The sequence below is a fragment of the Tyto alba genome, unplaced genomic scaffold (assembly GCF_018691265.1).
Source record: "Tyto alba isolate M040663 unplaced genomic scaffold, T.alba_DEE_v4.0 Super-Scaffold_16, whole genome shotgun sequence".
NCBI lineage: Eukaryota > Metazoa > Chordata > Aves > Strigiformes > Tytonidae > Tyto > Tyto alba.
In genome coordinates, this window is record NW_024881278.1 from 25672636 (window position 1) to 25687988 (window position 15353).

The following is a 15353-nucleotide window of genomic DNA, read 5'->3' on the forward strand; positions in this document are numbered from 1 at the left end:
AGGTCAATAGTCATATTCAGTATTGCTCAGATTAGAGTAGAATCCTGTACTGATAACCGTGCTGTCGGAGCATGTGTTCTTACAGGTGTTTCTGGATGCATTTTGCCTAACTCAGGGAGTGCTTTCCTGTTTTTCCAGGGCTGAGGCCATGCACTCAGCCTCCTAAACCCCTTTGGCCAAAGGCTGATTTCACCTATGGCACAGAGCATGACTCATCTGGTTACCATACAGGAACAGATGCAACAGAGTAACAGTGGGATGGTGATGTTGACACTTACTGGAGTTTGGTTAGGGTATGCGTAATTACTGTTCTTATATGTCCTCAGGAATGGCTCAGCCTACAAAACAAGGCAATCCGAGTCAATGCAAAGCATCAGAAGAAGACATGGAGATTTTCATTCCCCAACCTTCAATTCTCAGATGCCTGTAGATGATTAGCAGCTTGATGCAAATCAATTTCCCAGGATTAAAAAAAAAAAAAAAAAAAAAGAAAGAACATTTTAAAAATCCATATAATAACAGTGTAAATCTGGGAAAATATTTTTACAAGGACAGAATTTGCAGGATATGCTCAAGACCCTGCTGTGTGTGATTAACAAGAAGCTTGTGGTCCTACTTCAAAGTAGTCCCAGTGACCTCTGCAGAGCTGTGCTGACTGGTGCCATCACTGCTGTTTCCCTCACTGCTGCTCTGTCATTCAGTGTAGATACCTGGTGATCTTGACTAGGTAGGCCAAAGACCCTTCCCTTGTGTTTTGGCCAACCATGATGTGTGACTGTGAGGAAGCTTACTCCTAGGATGAGCTTGCCCTCCATCTCATGGGGGAGAGTTCATACTGCTACCGGTGGCAGTGGCACAAACTATGTGGGGAAGAGTCAGACCCCCCTCATGGAGACAGTGCTCCAGCCAGTTGGTAAAGGCTCACGCTGACTCCCAGCCACCCCTAGCACCTCCACATGAACACAGACACCCTTGTAACTTACCTCACTTGGACATTTGAGAACAATCTCATCTTCTATTTGCTGATTATCTGTCTTCTCCCCTAAGGGTTCCAGCTGTGGGAAAAAGCAGGGTGCACAGAATAAATGTGAATGAGCATCAGAAAGTAATGCATAAGGCTGTGATACCAGCCACAGGAAGGCATCTCTGCAGCACAGCAAGACAACTGCAGTGCCCTGCACCCATTCTGGTGGCTGCTTTCATGCACTGCTGCTTTGCATGCTGAAGACGCTAATTCCCATACACCATGAATGTAGCCTGATGATCAGCATGCCAGGTAGGCACACTGAGAGAAGTCCCAACACCCCCAGCCTTAGCATACACTGGGATTTACTGGTTTGATATGACTGCTTTAGCAGTTTGGGTGACCTTTCTTCACACAGTCACTCTTTTCCTTTGTAAACACAATTAGGGGTTCAGAAGAGATAGGGCTAACCACCTAGTAGCTCCCTGGTTTTGTTTTTTTTTTGGTTTTTTTTTTTTTTTGCTGCCAAGGGCAGGATGGAGCAGACAAGGAGTGACCAACACAACCTTTAAAAATCTTACCATGCTGTTCCACAAAGCACGTGCAGCCTGGGAATGAGACTTCTGGCTGAAGTGGAAACAGTCTGGGGCAAAATATGAACTGTCCGGCAACCCCTCCTAGAGAACAAGATGGGTGCTGTCACAGAGGCAGTAAATATGCAACAGGCTGTGCATTATCCCTTCTCTCTTCCAGAGAGATATCCCAGCTAACTTAGAACTGAAGTAGCTGCAACAGCCTCTGAGGCCAAGACAATTAATCCAGGACAGAGAACGCTAGCAACCCAGAACTGAGAAGCCTTTTAAAGCTTTTTAATATAGGATTTCCAAAGTAATAAGGAATACAGACCACTGTGACTGGATACAGAATACCTGGGCACAGATATTGATTGAATTATTTATTTCCCCTGAGATTCACACACTATAGTCTTTTGAAGCACGTGGGTTTTCATACTAAAACTACAAAGTCATTTGCCAAAGTACTGGAAAGGACTTTCCAATGTATGGGGAATATAGAGTGAGCATTCCCTGGTGAAGACTTTGAACTAAATATCTACTGCATGGTTGACTGATTGCAGTGGAGTGGATTCAGGGCCACATATCATGTCTTCAATGTCTGTATTCCTGTTGCCTGTTATCTCCAAGTTATTCCATAAGTATTTCCTGCATTTTTTGATGTTAACTCAACTGAATATAATAATTATTGGGCCAGAAAATTGCTGGTCACATTTACAGCCAAGATAATTGTGAAAAGTCAGTGGAATTGCACTAAGGTTTAATGTAGGGGTGGGGTTTTTTGGTTGTTTTTACCTGTGTTTTTGGCATGTTCACATTCATCAGAAATGGCTGCATAACCACTGTGAAATCATCTGTAGTGTCATACCTTCCACTCTCCACTAACTGGCGCGTTCTCTCCTAAAGAGTCAAAGAAAAGTTGTCACCATTCCTTCTTTTACATTCAGCTCATTGAGTCCCTCCATCCATTTACATCTCACCCAAGGGTTCCCCCTCCCTAGTGCAGAAACCTGGATGTGGCCATGGTTTCCAGCTCATGCCAGGCAACCAATGCAGCTGTCTTTTTGAGACACACATCCCGGGCTTCTTTGCAGAGGGATAGCCTGGGGATAGCTGCCTGGCTGACATGGGAAAGCAACTTGCTCAGTAATTAGATTTTCTGTCAAAAAGATGTTCTTCCAGAACCACTGAAGCATTTTTGGTTTGGCTGACATCCTACTCCAGAAGTTTATTCCTAAATTAACATGTTCTTTGACTTAGTCTGATCTCCAATGAGGTAAATGATCAAAAAACTGACACACACTACTTTCTATGGCTCTCTAACAATTTTTCTTCTCATCTCTTTTGTTGTTTTAGTGAATCAGAATTATAAAGAGCTCATGCCTACTGCCATCTCCCCCTTACCTTTAAAAAAAAAAAAATCCAAAAAATCATAACTACAAATATGTCATTAAAATGAGTGCAAACTGTCCCCCACCTCCAAATATTAGCCTCTCTGTGGTCCCTTGATCAACAGGAGGATGACACTGAACCTGTAACAAATGCCACATGCCTTACCTGATACCTTCTGTTAAAGTAGACCAACTTCTTGAGCTCATTTGAATTGTCCTCAGGTTTTACGACACAAGGGCACAGGATCCTGTAGAATGAGAGCATGGCGCTGAGATCTGCTCCTCTTTTTTCCCCCCCATTCCCAAGCTGACAAGCTGCAGGGCTAAAAGCATCTCTGAGAGGGATTTCTCTGAAAGGCTGCTCAATAGGAGCATTAGCTTTCACCTCTGAGTTTCTGCCCAGCCCTGATTCTTGAGCAGAGACACAATTATTAGAGATAAATTCATGAACATAAAGTGAGCAAAAGGCTCCATGCAAGCAAAAACCATACTGGGTACCCACAGCAAGGCTTCAGCAGCAGGAGTGACCTCTGAGAGGAGAGGCTAGGGCTCTGTGTTGGACACAGTTGGTTCCATCCAGCTTCAATGAACCAACCACAGAGCACAGTGGAGCCTGTCAGCCAAGATGGTGGTGATTCTGTGAAAACCTGTTTAAGAAAGGGCAGAAAGCACCAGAGAGGGACAGGAGAGAACAACGGTGGGAATGAAGAGGAGGTGCTCCATGGCAGAGCAGGCACTCCCCTGAAGGGACCGCAGCCTGTGGATGAGCCCATGCTGGAGCAGGCACCCGTCTGAAGGACTCATGACAGAGTACAGAACGAGAGCAAGAAGGAGGGAGTGGCAGAGAGATACTACTATGTTCAGACCTCAACCCTCTGCGCCATCCATGCTTCACTGAAGGGACTGAGGGTACCCTGTGGCAATAACAAGGTAGGACGGACAGGTGCTTGGGGTGAAGCTGAGCCTGAGAATGAGGGAGGATAGGTGATTTAACTTTTTAACTTGTTTGTCTGTTAGTTTCCCAATACCTGAATCAATAATTAAATATTTATGCTAATGGACAATAAATTCAGTTAAGTTCCCTAAGTCAGGTCTGTTTTGCCTGCAATGGTACTTGGTAAGTGCTTTCCCTGTCTGTATTTTGACCTATGAGTTTTCTTGCTCATGTTCCTTTAGTTTTCTCCACCATGCTGCTGGGGTGGGGTGAACAAGCAGCTGTGTGGGTACTTGGCTGCCACCTGGAGCCAACCCACCACAAATCCCATTCATAAGTACACCTGTATAACATGGTTTGCTTCAGCAGAACTATGCAACCATCCTTCAAGATGGAGTTCTCACAAATTCGTTCTAATCAACTAAGAGTCTCACAAGTCGCAGGATGTTTCACATCGAGGATGTGAAATGTTTTTGATGTACCAAAACTGACACCAAGACTGGTGCTGGAATCTCCAACCTTACAGAGTCATTTCAACCCGAGCCATTTTAAGTTTCTGTGAACTCCTGTTGCCCACCTTTATCCCTTCCTGAAATTTTGATCCTTCTAGCCCATTATTTTTCTTTTTTTCTGATGCTCCCTCTTCCTGGGCATGTCTCATTATTACTTGACAAACCCAAATGAGAAAATGGACTCTTAAAAATCCTGTCATATGATTGCAATAAAGCATCCCTGAGAGAGCTCTTAGAGAAATACCTCCTATAGACATGAAGTTGACACTTATAAAGTATACACAGATCCCTACCATCTCCAAAGTTGTCTTAATAGAGAGCAACTTACAAAACAAGATTTTACTTCTACAGTACATCTCTATGAAAGGCAATACAAACCTAAGTTGTGTTTTCAGAAGTGTGTCAGGAACGTAAGCAAGGCAAAATTAGTGGAGACATGATCTCTTTTTAGGTTATTTGCTACTTTCAGAAAAAAACAGGCAAGCTTTTGAGATCAAAAGCCTCCTTCAGGTCCTTCTTCACTCAGTAGTATGGTATTTATTATCCTGCACAAGGTCTGCTTAGTACCCTGTAAATTTGGCTTGCTGCCAGACAGGCAAATATTAAATTCAGCATAGTACCTGAAATGATGGAGAAAGGTTACAGATATCTTGAGATAATCTAATCTTAAATGCTCCACTAGCTATCCTTGTCCAGTGATTATGGTCCTGAGATACATGTGCTCTAGCCAGTAACCTCTGTTAAAAAGAAAACCCACAACTGGTTATTGGAAACACCAATATTCTGAGTTTAAAAGCTAATTTTCCACTGAGCCATCAGAGAGCCCTTAAATCAGAGCAAGAGGGTTGCATTTATGTTCCTCCTGTAAAACCACCTTTAATAGCTGCAGACATTCACAGGGCAAAGTTATTGTGTCTGTCTGTCCAGGAGAGCAGAGATTTCTTTTTCTGAAACCAAGCAACTCCTGCCAGGAGCAAATCTTGAGGGGACATGCTGGACCCTACCTGAGGCACAGACCTGCCACTTCAGTGGTAGATTCACACTGACCTGGGAGGATTGTTGAGCCAGGAGGCAACAGGTAGTGCAATTAAGCATCCCAGACATCTACTTGAGAGACTAATTAACAATAAAACTAATAATCAGCAATGAGATTACAGAGGTCGGAAACTACAGAAGCAAGAGGGAGAGTTTTGACTGCAAAAAGGCAAATCTGTAAATCAAGGTAGTTTAAAGTGATCAACTAAGAAAACCCTGTGTCAATCTCTTCTCTGTCTTTGCCGAGATTGCACAGCTGAGCTCTTTCTGCTCTGGCTTGAACTCCCTTGCTGCATAAGTGATGAGTCATTAAAATGGCACCTTCACAAAAAGTGGTAACAGCAGGGCTCAGATACAGACACAGTGACAGACAGACAGATATTTCTAAATGCTGTGTTGAAATCAATATGCAGGCACATGTGCGTACACAGACGAAAGTGTTTGGTGGTCTGAAATACTAGAACTTTTCCCTTTAAGAAAAAAAGTTTCCCAAGACGACCTTGCAGCCTTCTGTAGCAACAGAGAGAGCTGTAACATAAATCATCTTCAAACCTCATAAGCAGCTTTGGGCAGCTATTGTTTGGTGATACATGCAGCTCCCGGAGGCTCGCTATGGAAAGCACTGTCACCAGGTTCACAAACGCTCGTGGAACCTGCCAAGAGAATAAGCAAACCCATAGCCAATGCCTGGAGCCCAGAGTGCCATCTTTGCCCCTGCACAGCCACAGCAGACCTCAAGTTGCAGCCTGCTGATTCAGGCAGCTTGCATTATTTATAGCAGAGGTGTTCAAAGTACTTTCTCAATAATTAATCCCCCACATGTACAATACTAAATTACAGCCCCTGCCTGCGCTGCCTAGTTCTATTTTAAATGCTGATGGCTGGTCACTCAAAATGATGACTTCAAAAAGGTCCAAACAAATTGTTATAGCACAGCTCAGACACCTGCTAACTCTTCAAGTACTCTCATCATCCTCACCCTCATCTGGACTATCAAAATCTCTCAATGACCACAAAGATATACTTATTTGCAGTATAGTGAACAAGCAGAGTATTTTCTAGCCATTGAACACCATACATTTGTTCAAATCTGTTACAATGCTTTTTTTATGTTATTTTTCCACAGCACATCAGCTAGAACCAAGCACATCCTTATTTCTTCAATAATGTACTTCTCCAGCTCTTTCTGCCTCCCAAAGATTTTCCCATGAGCAAGCAGCTCTGCATACAGCAGTGCCCCACAGATGGAAGTGAGAAACTAAATTCTCAATCAGTAATTAGTGACTGCTTTACAAACAGAACACGATCCCCACACCCACATACATACAAAAAACTACGTTTGTTTTACCTCTCTGTGAAGTATGTCCAAAGCTATTTGTAGATTGTAGGTGTAGTTTTCAGGAGAATAGCGTACCTGTTGAAGCAAGAGGATTGAATTTTATAATCAGTTTACTCAGGCAGGCACAACAGTGACTGGCTAGAGTCTCTCACAGCCGAATTCATGTTTCTGACTCTTGGGTCAAGAGTGAGAGAGTCTTAGGCAAAACTGTCCTGTCTCTGTTCTTCTTTCCCATCACAGCTGTCTCACAAGAAAAGATCTAGTGGTCACTGGATACCAGTGAGGGACCAAATTCAGGGGGCGTTATCAGACATTACAACATCCTCCATCCCCAGGCTTGCCTGGGCCAGTCTTGAAAGCAAGGTTAACAACTCACTAAGAGGGACCATCTTTGGGAGAGATCAGTTTGTGTAAGTTTGTTTCTGCTGTATGGAATATTAGCAACGTGCCCCTCATCTGCTCCCTATCTGCCACATATAATAATTGGCAAAGCTTAGACGTTTGTCTGGAAACAAAATCACTTTATATACTTGCCTCTCAGTGATGGCATTTCCCTGTTCCATGAGTGGTTTAAACCCTCTAATTTAATTGTCTCAAGTAATCCAACTTTTATTTCTTCACTTGTGGAAGTATTCAACAATCAAATAAACTTCCCTATGAGAAACGCCTGTCTTATTTTCAGCCTTAATTCTCTTTGATTTATTTTCAAGCAGAAGTAGTTCACTGAGAACCCCACTGGCCTACTCTACAAAGCTAGACAGCTCAGTTCCCTTATTTATTTCCTAAATCGCAGCTCACCAAGAGCATCGTGGTTGGCACTATTCGTAGCTTTGCAACTATAAAGGAAGTATCACTGTGATCTTTGGATGCAGATGCGCTATCTTGTTGTCACCCACACTCATGTATGGCTGCCATTTTGAGTCTGGGTCAGGAGCAGAAGGTAGGAATGGCTAATTTGCTCCTTCCTTATTTTATAACCGTATTACTGTGCTGATTTGCTGTTTTTCCCAATCTGAAATTAATTACATAGAATGAAAAGTATGTGCTCTGCTGTTTGTAAGTAGGTAAGACTCATCACTAAAAAAGGAATCTGCCACAGCCTCTATACTCACACATACCAAAGGCTATATACAGTATGTATATAGTATATACATATACAATATATACTATATTATATATAATGCATCAGCATGAGCTGTGGGTAGAACCATTCTCATTGCACTGAAATTGGTAAGAGAGCACCAAATAAGACTTAGCAGTGTGACCATGCACAAGGCAAAGAGCAAAAACCCTTGACCTTTTATCCACAGGTGATAGTGACTAGATAACAGAAAGTCATCTTAGTTAACAGCAAAACAATGTATCCACCATTATGTAATTTACAGGTGTTCCAAAGATATCACTTAATTTATCATAACATCAGGCTGAACAACCTGAAGGTCTCAGTACAGTTACATTCCAGAGCTGCACAAATAAGACCTACCTTATTTTGGTCTCACCCACTGAATTCTGCCCTCTCACTCACTGCAATGCATAGAGACCCTCTGCCCAGGCTGGCCTGGTTCACACTGCAGGCATCAGGGTACTTACTGGGTTGTTGCAGAACTTGCATAGGTCATTTCCTCCTATGAAAAGTGTTATGAGCTTCCAGTCAGTCTGCAAATTTATTCTCTGCACACAGAAGGAGATGGAATGAAAGTTATTATTTAAAAAAAAAAAAAAAAAAAAAAAAAAAAGTGAAAAAAAAAGGGGAGAGGGGGAGGGAACATGTTAAACACAAATTTAACATTTCTCAGGGTACCTGGCTATAGTTCTTTAAGCATCCACAACAAAAATGAATTTGTAGTCATGACTGCAGATGTAGAAACTACTATGATCTAAATATGGTTTACAATATCAGTAGCTCCATACAAAATTATTTGCTTCAGAAAACTATTGGTCAAAATCCATCTGTATGCTTTTCTTAGTAATATCTTGTGTATATACTGAGTGAAGACGCCTGCAGTTCTAGGAATATATCTTCATCGCAAAAATGATGGTATATGTTTTACTGTGTCATAAATAATGCAGCTATCCTGCTGGAAAACCCTGGAGGACAATATACTTCAGTCTTGCTGTGAGATAAATCACAAAGAACAGAGGGGCAATATTAACTCTATCTAACAATACTGGTAAAAATTATAGCACCTTTTCCTCTGGAAGGATTTTGCAAAGGGACAGCTAATGCAAGATAATTATGCTACTGTAAACACACACCTTCTTAGTTTTGAGGAAAGGTTCAGATATGATTAGTATCATGTAGTGGATGTTGTACTTAATATCCTAATGCTTCAATTTCAGTGCAAAATACCACTAAGAAAAGAAGCAATAGCACATCAGCCTCCAGTGGTTTAAAAACGTCTACCTTCAAAGGCAGAAGGCAACATATCCCAGCTAGTAAACATGCTGTTCAGTAGTTTGGTCTCAAAATATAATACCAAAATTAAAAGAAGGGAAAATTTTCCTCCTGTGCTAAACAGGTGTTTTTAAAAGAGAAAATAATGAGCTTTTAAATCAAAGATATATGACCTCTAATATGAACATTCTTTCTAGTTAGAAAGTATATTCATTAAATAAAAGGTATATGCATTCATTTCTATTGTGTTATGTTTCCAAGCCAATAAATACAAGAGTAGTACTTAGAAGCCTTGAATAGTTTGAATGAAAACCACCCAACCACTTCATCGTTAGTTGCTATCCCTTTTAATCTCATTTCAGATACAGGCGTCAGAGTGAAATCTTGTTTACGACAAACTGAACCAAAAAGGAAGGTACTGCAAATATTTTCGCCAATATGTATTAACCAGAGTATTTATACTAGACATACACACACAGTTCTCTTGAAGGCTTTTTGGCTGTTTTCCAAATGCACAATTGGATAGCCAAAATAATATCATGTAACTTAGGTCACTGATTGCATAGCTCATTTGTCAAATTACAAAGAGCAAACATTCAAAGCACTACCTGAGGTTAAAAATATGCAAGCAATCCTCAGCCTAATGTGTGTTTTGCAGACCATTAAACAAATAATTCCTAACAACAAATGTGTAAGTCAAAAATCAGCCGATGACTAAGTGAAAGAAGAGACTAAATTGTTTTTAAAGAGAACAAGGACTTTCCTCACTTCACATGTTCACTCCACATGATTTGCCACTTGTTGCTGGCAAGCTTTTCATCCCAGCACATATCATTACTGCTGGAAAAAACATGTGCTTGCAAGATAATTTATAGTACCACAGCAAAATCCTATCAAAGTTTTGTCATCTTATAGCATGATGCAAGTTGGGAGGGGAAGCAACAGCACTGAATTTACTAGCCACTTGTGGTAAAAATGATAAGATGATAACTATTTTATGGGTTTGTAGTAACTAGCGCATGCTGGTACAAATTCATTAAGACAAAGCTATAGATTATTTTGTTCTGACTCATGCTCTGCACTGGGAAATATTACACTGGATGCTGCTGTACCCATAGCTTTAGTGTTTGGCATCCACTATTGGCATCTTCTGTTGGTCTGTTAGAAACTAATGATTCCACATAACTTCATTCTTAAGATATTAATGACATGTTAAACTCACAGTATCATTCTTCATGCGGTCCACCAGTCTTCTAACCTGTGCAGGAACATTCCTAAAAATAAAGGAAAATAAAATAATAGAAGTAAAATAATTTAAATAAAAAAGGAATCCTGCACAGAGAGCAAGGAAAAGAGGCAAGCTGTTGAATGGACGTCCCTCACATAATGGCTAAAAAAACCTGGGAAAGTCCAATTTTCATTGGATGAAAGGTATGATTTCCAAAAAAGGCTGTATTTTAAGGCAGTGATGGAAAAACTGAGAAAACAATTAGCATCCAAAAGGCACTCAACCACTTTGCAAATGCTGCATAGTTACACTTTTACAAACTATAAAGAAAATACACTGTACTACTGCAAAATAAATGTACTTTGCTCCTTCCCAACATCAGACAGATGCTATTGATACACATATCATTGAAGCATCCATAAATGTATCAATGGTAACACATGACCTCAAGCCAGTGAGGCATGTCTTATAAGAAGCCTTCTCAAGAGAAAAAGATATTATATTAATTTTGTTGAAGACCGAGCATAGTGGTCTCTAGTTAATTCCCAGCTCTGCCACAGACTGACCATAAGGAATTCACAATTTTCTCTTTAGTTTCTTTATGTGAACTCTTCGTCCTGCTGACAAGAGGGTTTGAATATACCTCCTATAAAATGGGGATATTTTTTCTCTGCCACACAATAGGGATGGGAGGCTTTCCAAATAGTGTATGTAAAGTACTTCAGGATTCTTGGTGGAAAATACTAGAGAAAGCATTGCTTTCACTGTGAATTTATTTGTCATAGATTAGAAACTTTGCAAAGTCCCCATAACACTTCTTGGCCTTCATGCTAGAGATGGGCCAAGGAAATATATTTGGGTTTGCCTATCAGCCCTATTGTACTCCTGCCAAAATCAAGGGTTTGGGCCTTTTTTAGTTAGAATTGAACTTTAAAGAAAAATTAACTTTGTATTAAAATTAAAAGAGTTTTCCTCTTACTCTGCACAATCGCCTGCCACAGCTTGGTTGAGTGCAGCATTATCTGTAGTCTCCCTTCCAGTGCCAATGGAATACCCTATCAGGGATGGGTTGAACTCACGAAGAATGTCTGCAGAAAAAGACAGCACCCTGAAATGTTGCTTACTACAGCAGACAGCAAATGAAGTTATAAAGATTAGAACTTAGTAAAAGACAATTAAAAAGCTTTAAGAGATACGTATCAAAAAAAATAATCTTTAAGTATCATAAATGTGGAGATTCATCACCATATAAATATTTCCTTGCCTTCAAGATATTTGAATTCATGAAATTCAGATATCTCATGACCTAACATGATCATCTTGGCTAGCAATGCCATTTTGCCCAGTAAATGAGGCCGAGTAACCCTATCTATGCTCAGGCAGAAGACTCTCATGTCGTCATATTCTAACTGCAGATGGGTTGCAATAAAATCCTTTAGCCTCATGTCCCCAGATGTATTAACCCCAAAGACCCAAGATTCCCTTCTAGATCTTTGGTTACAAACCAGCCTTACAAACACCCAGATCTAAAATGCTCTGACCTCTATGTAAAATCTGATCTTGTAACATGATTCTGTTCCTGCCTAAAACGACTTTACCATACAGTCAAAATAGTTTATTTCGGCTATGAATTAAGTTCTCTGCTTCATCTATCCCCAACATATTTTGGACAGAACTATAACCAACGGGAGAATACTGAAACAATCAAACCCATAGGAATTACAAACTACAGTTAAGTCATGCACAGTAAATTACAGCCTGTTTGTTATGCAATTTTTACTCAGCACTGGACACTGAATACAAAGGGATGGTTCTGTCATGCTACAAATTGTAAATGTTTCTTCATGTCTTCTTTTATAATAACAGCTGGTCTAATAAACAGCTCCAGATATTTATCAAATTTACGGAAAAAGGCACTTACTTGCTAGTGTTGTGACTGTGCTTATGTTTTCATTTCCTCCAACACTGTTAAAAAGGACGAATAAGAAAAAAAATGTTCAAAGATATGATGGACTTGGTAAGGCAGTGGACTAAGAAAGCTCCCCCTCATGGGGTTTCTACACATGTACACAGCACACTCTCTAGTGGTTGTACTAAGTCAAAACAAGCTCTTCGTGTGCATACCAATGGGGTCACAAAATCAGAGAACCTGTCATAATCATAATAATCATATTAAAAGCCCTGTACACTATCTGCTCTTTCAATTCTCTCACGTATTTTGTCATGTGTTAAAATCTAGCTGAAAGAAATTAGAATTTTTAAAAGCTGCCGTCTTTTCTAATGATTGTCCCTATTAAAATAATTACTACTTTCATTTTTCATTATCAAATACTTTGTATCCATAACAACAAATTCTAAAAGCATACATTTAAGAATGGTAAGTATACTCAATACCTTTCACCCCCCATTTCACTCACTGGTAGAATACTACTAGACTGGTAAAATTCACCATATGTCTGTGCGCTCTTTACTCTCCCTCATGTTGTAGAAAATGCTGGTGTACTTTTCCCCCCCAAATGTCAGTAGATTATTATTAAAGCTCAATATATAAAAAGCTGGACTTAGAACACCACTGTAGTATCCCTTTAGTTTGGAATAGACTATTCTGAAGTGCTCTAGTATCCTTTTGAACTTTTTATAGAGCTGCACTGGTTAGGATGGGTAAGAAATGATGAACAGAAAATAAGCTTGACAGGTTTGGTGCTAAATCATACAGTTGCAAAATAACAAGTGAATATGATTGCCTTTCTTCAGAGTGGCTTTTTGATCTGTCTAGTAAAATGCTGCATATGTAAAAGTCTGTACTAACTCATTTGATAAAACATTCTGCATGATGTAAGTAATACTGGGAAAGGGTCAAGGAAATATTTCATACTGCATGTGAAACAGCAGCAGCAAAAAAGATCCCATTTTGACTTTTTGTAGACCGCTGATTTTAAATGAGATAAATGGGTGACATGGGCCACAGCAGGGAAGAGCAAGGAGGAGACAGAAGGAGCAGACAGAAACTCAATGTGCAAGTGGTGCAATGGCACTGGGGTCTAGAAGTCCCCTTTTCAGCAGCAGCAACCATGAGAGAAGAGACCATCTTTAACAAGGAGCTCATTTCATCCATGTATCCCAGCCTATTCCAGCCATGCTACAATGTACTCTAGATAGCCACTAGTTTGAATATTTTATTTATCACGAGTAATAGCACAACCATGTGCCTTCATACAAAACAAAGTCAAATTCACTCTTCACAAGTCTCCATTTGCTGCTACAGAAACACTATACATATCAAAACCCAAGAAAATGCATTCCCACCCACTGAGGGGGAAGTTCCTGGGACTCACCTCCAAGAAACACCTCGGTATTGAGTCAGGACATCCAGAACATCATGGGGTTTGGATGCTGCCCCATTACCTGCCTGGAAGCAGAAGAGGAGAGGAGTTCACCTTCAAAAAATAAGAACTGCTACAGTAACTAGTTCTCTGACTGATCCTAGTGAAAATAATTAAAGAGTATATTAATGAAGCAAGCTATGTCACCTTCCCAAAATATAACAGATCCTTGTTCTCAAGAGGATCGAGGGCTGAGGGTATTTTAATTCTGCTCCTGTGAATTACCCTCTTCTATCAACTTCTTGATTAGATCAAGTGGGGAGAAAATTGGTTGAGAATGTTCAAAACATTCATATAATTCTAAATTTACATAAGGAATAAATAAGATAGCAATGGTCCTGAATGAATAATTATAATTATTATAATTACAGTGTTCATCACATTAGAAAGTGGTACTGTGATTTTACATCTTCCCTCCCCTAGTTTCCCCAAAAAAGGAAACTACAAGGATTTAATGTCGTAATTAGCACAGAACACATAAGAAACATGAATTATGATATGAGCAGCAAAGCAATTGTCACTGATTGCAGAATCGCAGCCAGTCTAGGGGTAACAAGTTTACGTAGTTCCAGGAATAGTCTTTAAAAAATTCTCAAGATAAGTGACATTTGACACACCTGATCATCTATTGCAATTTTACTCAAATATTTAGTTAGTATAAATGGGCATGGCTTTATAGGCTTTGGTACTATCATATGTATATTTATCATATCGTATATCTACACACATACACACAATTAGCTGTGGAATTTTTTCTTTCTATTTATGCTGCTTACTAATAGCTTTGAAGGCCAATACATTGGGAGTTGCCCAAAATCAATAAAGAAAACCAATTGTTGCAAGACCAGCCTAGCAGGTTTGTTCTGCTGCTGCACAACCAAATCTTGCTGCTCTTCCTGGTGTGGCACTATTTTGGACTTTGAATGGGAACTGTGCACTCAGATTAGACTGATGATCTGATTACCAGTCAGACAAGGTGAAGTATGAAAAAGAATACATGAAAAATGTGTTTGGCTAAATAGGGTGTAACTGTATGTATTCTATTTCTTGGGTTTAAAATTCAGAACTGCTTTTTCATTACTTGCTTTAATGATGGTTATCCAGTGATCTCTACTTACTGTGAGTGAATCTCCAAGGGCAGCAATCACCTGAATATCTGCTGGTTTCAAATTATGAACTAATAAATAAAAAATAAAGGTAGTATAAGGGAAAGAGGAAAGAAAGAAAACTTCAAATTGTGATGGTTATCAGAATTTTTCCTTTGAATAAGCATAAAGCATTGCAAAGGCAATATTTTAATATTTATGACATCATCAGCTCAGAATCACAGACACGGACAGGCATCAAATCAGAAATGGTTCTTGGTAACATAGCTGGGCATTAGCTACAGTGACAAAGGAGGCAGTAAGGTTTCAGTCTTGCATGTGCACTTGCTCAAATTCCTTTTAACTAGTGGAAACGACTGAAAAGCAGGCACAGATCCAATGCCAGCCCAGGGTGGAAATTTGGGGACCATCGCAGCTTATGAGAGAAGACAAAGCCCAGCCAGGGACAGAATTCCATGTGCCACCCCAGACTGCACTGACAAGAGCCTCTACTC

General features: G+C 40.0%; 1 protein-coding gene across 1 annotated transcript in view; it reads right to left on the reverse strand.

Moving 5' to 3' along the window:
• PLB1 (phospholipase B1) overlaps window positions 1-15353 on the reverse strand; it is an 81902-nt gene that overhangs the window by 39209 nt on the left and 27340 nt on the right. Inside the window, exons 18-30 of the mRNA XM_042789621.1 lie at window positions 14872-14930; window positions 13706-13779; window positions 12292-12335; window positions 11350-11458; window positions 10365-10416; window positions 8338-8418; window positions 6757-6822; window positions 5961-6061; window positions 3094-3175; window positions 2332-2436; window positions 1546-1641; window positions 984-1055; window positions 279-338 (exon numbers count right to left, since the gene is read on the reverse strand). Of these exons, the coding sequence (XP_042645555.1) occupies window positions 279-338; window positions 984-1055; window positions 1546-1641; window positions 2332-2436; window positions 3094-3175; window positions 5961-6061; window positions 6757-6822; window positions 8338-8418; window positions 10365-10416; window positions 11350-11458; window positions 12292-12335; window positions 13706-13779; window positions 14872-14930 (1001 nt within the window). The remainder of the gene's footprint in view (window positions 1-278; window positions 339-983; window positions 1056-1545; window positions 1642-2331; window positions 2437-3093; window positions 3176-5960; window positions 6062-6756; window positions 6823-8337; window positions 8419-10364; window positions 10417-11349; window positions 11459-12291; window positions 12336-13705; window positions 13780-14871; window positions 14931-15353) is intronic.